General features: G+C 30.7%; 1 protein-coding gene across 1 annotated transcript; it reads right to left on the bottom strand.

Annotated features, from left to right (window-relative positions):
* Nucleotides 1-6,062: 6,062 nt before the first annotated feature.
* On the bottom strand, nt 6,063-7,281 carry LOC139893813 (probable BOI-related E3 ubiquitin-protein ligase 3). Its single transcript, XM_071877003.1, has 2 exons — nt 6,784-7,281; nt 6,063-6,639 (listed from the first exon to the last, which is right to left on the bottom strand). Exons 1-2 carry the CDS (start codon nt 7,096-7,098, stop codon nt 6,145-6,147), a joined length of 810 nt encoding a protein of 269 aa, XP_071733104.1. The 5' UTR covers nt 7,099-7,281; the 3' UTR covers nt 6,063-6,144.
* Between the last annotated feature and the right edge of the window lie 203 nt (nt 7,282-7,484).

Genomic DNA, 7,484 nt, shown 5'->3' with positions numbered 1-7,484 from the left:
TTAAATATAATTGTTCATGAATCGCTGGAAATAGTCAAAGGGTAATTGAATATATGAACATAGTTCCAACATTTTCAAGACTCAACATTATAGACTTTGCTTATCGTGTCGAAAACATATAAAAATTAAGTTTAAATTTGGTCGGAAATTTCCGGGTCATCACAGTACCTACCCGTTAAAGAAATTTCGTCCCGAAATTTGATCGAGGTTGTCATGGCTAACAATAAAAATATTTTTATGACGAATATGAGTCGATAAATAGAGTTTTATCATCATTGAATAATATGGATAAAATAATTGATTTTTTTTTGTGAAGAGTACGAGTGAAGCTATCACAAAAGAGTGAAATGAATAAATGCAGGTTTGTCTTAACCGATGACGTATTCACGGTTGGTTTCTGGAAATCAAGGAATTCAGAGAAAATCTTCGTAATAAGATTTGGTTCTTCGGTAATTAAGGAAATTAGAACCCTCTTTGGTTAAATGCGATGATCTGTCTTGATTGCTCTGTCTGATATTTCCCTATAAATCCACCCTCTTCGTTTCCTTATTTCCACAGCTCATACCTTCTATTCTTTCTCCCTCAATTCATACTTTACAGTATTCGTCAATATGCTCCATCCGGTTCTGATTCTTGATATACTCCTAACTTTCATATCTGTCATTCTTCTTTTTCTTCTACCACCGGAGAATTTTATTTATTTTTACTATTACCTTGGGGTTATAGTGTTCTTAATTCTCCCGTGTCTTTACATTGCAATACGTATTGATATACACGATTTGTAAATTATGTGTTGCTGTCGGGCTTTATATCTTTCCTTATTTTTCGGAGTCCCTGCTTCTGTCTTTCTATAATTATTGACATCTACAGTTAATGATCTTTTCTGTTTGATGCGATTTATACCCCCTTTCTATTTCGGAGCTTCATGCTTTTGTTTTCTCTTCGCAAGTAATGGTCCAGAATTCGTAGATATGGAGTTTCGAATGATCATAATATACAAAATAGAAAGGAAAGGTAATAGCACGATTTGATTTGTCAAATTACCAGAATATCCGGAAAAGACCGAATCATCAAGAAAAATATTTTCTTGATAATTTTAGAGGTTAAATAGAATGAAAGAGTTATGTAACATGGCACATGATGACGGTATGTCTGTGAATCATCATGTTCCATTAGAACTCAGCATGACTTAATGTAATATAATCATGTTGATCAAGTGTCATTATATTATACTAACTCATGCTTCAATTCCCAACACTACTTCCAAAAACATTCATAATTTAAACTCGAAGTTTACATAATATATAGAAACTAAACAGTTTCCTTTATGATGTAGTACAGATAGCACAAAGAGATAAGTGATTCCGGATAACAATAGTTATGAAGATATCTTCAGAAATGTCGAGGATATTTATAATGAAATATACGATGATATCTTAGAATTTCTAGTATCGATGGATGATGATGAAGATTATCCGTAAAAGTGTAGAGTCAGGAGTAAGGTATTCGTTAATGACTTCATCAGATACTGAATCATTTGGATTCTTTATGTACAAGTTTAGTCCTTGTAATTTATTCAGAGTCTCCTTCATGGTTTGCTCAATTCGTTTTTCAGTATCAAAATTTTTGAGCTTTTTCAGCATGCCATTCTTTATTATCAAACTTTTGACTGTTAAGGCAGTCTTCCGTTTTCACTACTTTATCAGCTTTTTCAAAACTCAGAAAACTGATTCATAGGCTAAAGCGCTTTTCAGAAATTCAAAATTGAAGTTCGTAAATCCAGGAGATAGAAGTTATATATATATATATATATATATATATATATATATATATATATATATATATATATATATATATATATATAATTGTTATCGTAGAATCGCTGAGAAATTCGAGATTATCGATTGATGCCTCCTGGTATTTGGTATGGTAATTATCATTACAAGATGCCGATGAGTTCATGATAAGACTTCAATAGATAAATATAGTGATTTGTCAGAGATATTTAAACCAAGTAGTAACGAGGTTGCTGGTACGTCTGCTGGTATTATGGTGGAATATAAAAGGTTCCCCGGTAACAATAAAAGAGCACGCATATATATCAAGGTTATAATAAGGTTGTTTCGAATGAAAAGTTGAAGTTGACTTGCTGGAGCTGTGACAAAACTGGCTATCTCGAACAGGAGTTGCAAAGTTATTTTTGGTAATAATAACGCTTAAGGAATTAGCACAGCTACGTGTTAAACGTTTACTCAGGTTCTGAGAGTTTTTCAGGTGCATAACTATACGCATAAATCTTTCCTTCCGTAGATGAAGTGCGGCTGGTTCATCCTCTCGATTGAGGTATTTTCAAGAATCATGAAAGGTTTGAACGCAGATTGTAATCGTCAAGATACAAACGAGGTTTAAGATGAAATCAAGTGGCAAACTTGAAGAAATGTTTTAGTTTCATATGTTATAATCAATATTTTAATTCATTTTAATTGTCCAATGTTACTTTTCCATAGTTAATAGTCCACAGTTAGTAGTTCAATAATTCATATATAGTTTAATATATAATATTCGAATTAATTAATACGTGTCGTGACCCATTGTATACATGTCTCAGACTCGATCACAACTCAAAGTATATATATTATTTTAGAATCAACCTCGACCCTTTATATGCTAACTCGAGCATTACCGTGATATAGAGTGGCTTACGGTTATTCCAAATAATATATATAGATGATGTCGATATGATATGTCAAAACATTGTATATGTGTCCCGATTTATACGACGATATTTAAAGTGAGTAAAATAAATAACAGAAATTAAATGACGATAAATAAAATTGCGAGAATTAAAATTGCGATAAATAAATTGCGATACATAAATGTAATAAGGAATTAACAGTTAGCTAGGAACAGTTAGCTAGGATTTTGTTAGCGTGGTTTCTTAACAAAATTTCTCATAGTTAATTTGTTTGTTTCTAACAAATTTTATTTTTGTCCAATGTTTTCTTCATTATGCCACTTGTTGGATTCTGATAAGTCAAAATCCAAATATGAAATTGAATGAAAATGGTTATTCTGTGGTGAACGGATTCGTATATCTGTGGACGTAAGTAGGATAGTAAATGACTGTTGAATCAAATTGGAAGAATGTACAATGTAACTTATTAATGTAAAATCTAATATTTCTCGGGTATTACCTACCCGTTAAAATATTCTCATCATTAACAGTTTGTACAAAATAATTTTTTAATTACAATCTTTATGAAAATATATATACATATATATTTTCTTCAGATGTAATCATGGATTTATGAGTTAATATGATATTAATCTCATTTGGTTTTCGGTTGGAACTAGAATAAATAATCTCTAAGACATTAGAGGTTACAAAATTGCCATATAGAACGAAGATAAATGATGTAGAACGATATGTAGAACGATGATTATGCTCGAGGTATAGATTGTGATGTTGAGGCGTGCGATGTTGAAACTTAGGTTGTTGGTGGTACTGGTGTGGATGTTGGTGGTACTGTTGGTGCTGGTGGTGTTGTTGAAGCTGTTAAGTTTTGCACCATATTCTTCAAATTGATCTATTGTTACCGGTTGGCCCAGGATCTCTTGACCAGAATCTAAGTCTTGCATTCGAGATCCACAAGCGTCCCATAATGGTACCAAGGATCACCCTAGGCCTTAAGTAGCGTTGACGTTCGAGTAATTTCACGTTACCGTGGATGACTATTGTAATCGTAGGTCATAAGTTTATAATATAAGTATTATAATATAAGTAGTATATTATATGTGTTAGTAGTAGTACTCGTATTATTATAATATAAGTATATAGTTTAAGTATATGTGTTATATTATAAAAATGTTACTATGTAGTTATAATATAAGTGTTATATAATAAGTATAGGTTAAAGTGTTATTATATATTATAAATGTATAAGTGGTAAGTAATAATGATAATATTATTATTAGGGTGTTATTATTAAATGAGTAGGTGTAAGTAATTATTAATGATAAATGATTAGGTTATAATAAATAAGTAGATTTAGTTAGTTAGGGTTAAGTATTATTAAATGTTTTAAATAATATTTAAGTAGTATTAGGTTTAAGGTTTAGTTAATTAGGGTTTAAGTATTTAATGTTTGATAATTAAAAATGATTAGGTTTTATGAATTCGGGTTTAGGTAGTTTAGGGTTTTATATATATATTTTTAAATATATATGTATGTGCAGTATGTATATGTATATATACATATGTATATTTTTTACAATTAATAAACATGTGTGATAACATAATCATGATTAGATTTTAGGGTTTTGAAGATCTAAACATTTTTTTTTCTAGCCGTATATGTATGTATATGTATATGCTTATTTTTTTTATATATGTATGTGTATACGTGGTATATGTGTATGTATAGATGTTTGTATAATTTAACAAGATCATGAGTATGAATGAACAAGATCAAGAACATGAATGAATTAAATTATGAATTGAAAGAAAGATTTAAAAAGTTTAAGATCTTGGATCATACCTTGTTAATGATGATGAAGATTAACAATAAAACAAGAAGTAAACTTGAAGATGAAGATCAAAGCACTTGAAAATCGAGAACACTTTGAAGATCGCGAAGAACACGTTGAAGATCACTTGAAGATCACCCGAAAAGTAGAAGCAATTAACCAAAATATCAAAGTGGTGTTGGTGGGGTTCGGTTTTGTTAAAAACCTTGGGTGGTGATGTTGTGGTGAAGGTGGCCGAAATCCACAAAGGAGAGGGAGATGGAGATTGTGAGGTGATTAGTGAGAATGGGATGAGAAAAATGGTTACCTAGCATCTCCTTTTATACTTGAGTTAGGAAGGATCTAGAATTAGGGTTTAGTTAGGATACCTGGAGGAAAAGTTAGAAATTAGGGTTAGGTTATGGGTGGTGGTTTTGGCCGATTTTTACAAGGGCAAAATAGTCTTTTTGCCCTTCCTAGGCCACGGCTAGGGTTAGGAGAAAGGGAGTGGGACTTTTTCGTTTTAGACCTTGTAGTTTGGTTTGGTTAAAATGGTTCCTTATAAGTTCAAGTTTAAATGTTTAAAGGCTATAAGTTTTAAAGTTTTACATTTTGTTCATGGAAGTTAATAAGCTTTTATTTTCCTCTTTTATTAACTTGTCAATTATTGCACAAAGTTAATTAGTATGTTTTATAATTCTTAAAGTTTAATCATTAAGTTTTAATTATATTGTTTGGGCATTTAATATTGGAAAAATATAGAATGAAAAAATGAGGGTCGTTATAATTGTTATTATTAGGCGGGAAAACGATCGACAAATATAACATTCAAGATAATATTGTTCGTGAAAAATGTTAACGTTTTTTTTCTTCATGTTTTGTGAAGTAAAATTTAGCTCAATTTAGAGTTTAGGGTTTAGGGTTTTGGGTTTAGGGTTTGATGTTTTGGGTTTATTCCTTAAACCAAAACCCCAAACCCTAAACCCTAAACTCTAAACCGTTCGTGTTAAAAACTCAATCTAAATCCTAAATCTAAACCTTAAATTTAAACCCTAAAACCTAAATTTCTAAACCATAATATCTAAACCCTATAAACCCTAATATTTAAACCCTAATATCTAAAACCTCAATATACGCTCGAAAAATACGATAATTGTTATATATTAGTTATTCGAGCATTTTTCCGCCAATAAAAACATTTATCACAAAGTGTCTTTATTAAATGTTCATATTTTCATCCAATCTATAATGTTCGTGAACAAAGTTTTTTTAAAAAACAAAAAAAAAGATTTTACTTCCCCCCAATTGGTTACTTCTCTCTTGATTCTACCACTATATATATATATATATATATATATATATATATATATATATATATATATATATATAGCAAGGAAAATATAAAACAAAAAAATGTTAATAAATTTAAACATATTGTACTAAAGGAAAGGGGTTAACAAAAGATTCTTTACAAACACCACTTTTTTACATTTCTCATCATACCCATAACAATTTTGGATCTTTGCTACTAATAGTACTGCAAAAAAGATCTTTTTGATAACAAAGACCCCATAAAAAGAAACAAATCCCAACACCATTTTTAACATTTTCTTTCTTTTTTGACCGTTCTGCCCATCCTTAATTTAAACCAAAGTAAACCTCCAAGCTTCCATTTTTTACAGTTTCACACATAGGACAAAACATCAATAGACCTTCACAAAACCTGCAACAACACAGATGCCTGCAAGGCAACAATAGGACGCACGAGCTTCTCACGTGACACATCTTGCATACCATCCTTTTTTGTCTTTCTTTCTCTTCATGATCATCATCACCACCACCACCACCACATACTGATTCTGCATCTCCCTGTTTTGTCTCTATAACTTGGTTTATCTTTCTGTTAAGGTCTGTCATCATAGCTTCATTTTCAATAGCTTTTTTCTCCCAATTTTTGGATTCCTTTTCTGCCATTAATAAATAGTTTTCAAGCTCTTTTGTCCTGCTGGTTGCTGTGCTCAAAACTTCATCTTTTGCATCCATTATTGCTTTCATTTTTAATTCATAACTCTGCATTAAAAGCATCTCTCTTTTTCTTGTTTCTTCATTCAAAACTGCTTTTAATTTCTCATTCTATTTTAAGAAACACCAAAACAAAAGTTATTAATGCACACCATGTCATTTAAGCAAAAAACCAAGACACACCCATTAAAACTTTAAGTTAATAAAAAAAAAAAAAAAAGAACATAAAAATATAAGGATTTCAAGAAAACTGACCTGAAAATGAAGAAAACAGTCCATCTCTAACCTCTGCCTTTCAAGCTCAGAAGACAAATTTTGAAATCCAATCATCCCATTTCTTCTTGAATTTGATGATGAAACAAGATTTTGATGATACCCAGAAGCAGAATTCATAAGAAAGCTTTGATCTTGGTGATGTTGATAAGAAGATGAAGGAGAGGAAGAGAGGTTTTTGTTTTCATTCCCAAAATCAAAAACAGAGGAAAAATGCCAATCTTGAGAGAAGCCCATGTTATTATTCTGATAATTATAATTATAATGATCAGAGTACAACTGTGCTTGAACAGCCATAATTACAAAAAAAGAACCCCAAAAAAAGGTTGAATCTTTGACTGTGTTAAGTATTAAATTTCTGATGAAAGAAAAAGGGTAGGTTAAAAAAGCTATCAAGGTAGAAGGGTCATGCTCTTTAATTTGTTTGTTTATAACATCAGAACAGAGGCCTGAGTTTCTCTCTCTAAAAAAAGGCTGTCTTTTTTAAGTGGCAGTTGTTTAGTTCCCTCTTAAATGGGGAAAATTAAGTTTCATTTGCATTGGTATGTGAATGAATGAGTGAATGATGTTTAGGGTGATAGATACAAGACAAGTGTATGTCTATGTAAAAAAAAAAAAAAAAAATTAAAAAAGAGAAAAGAGGAAAAAAGGGTCAAAATAAAGGGAGGAGATTTTGGTGAAGA

This window comes from Rutidosis leptorrhynchoides, chromosome 2 (genome assembly GCF_046630445.1).
Source record: "Rutidosis leptorrhynchoides isolate AG116_Rl617_1_P2 chromosome 2, CSIRO_AGI_Rlap_v1, whole genome shotgun sequence".
Classification (NCBI taxonomy): Eukaryota; Viridiplantae; Streptophyta; class Magnoliopsida; order Asterales; family Asteraceae; genus Rutidosis; species Rutidosis leptorrhynchoides.
This window is presented reverse-complemented; position numbering and strand designations above follow the sequence as displayed.

Bases quoted from the DNA above. Each gene is read 5' to 3' on its own strand.
- LOC139893813 (XM_071877003.1), bottom strand. From the start codon at position 7,098: ATGGCTGTTCAAGCACAGTTGTACTCTGATCATTATAATTATAATTAT. The intron at 6,640-6,783 runs GTCAGTTTTCTT...TTCTTAAAATAG, and splicing joins ACTGTTTTCTTCATTTTCAG to AATGAGAAATTAAAAGCAGT.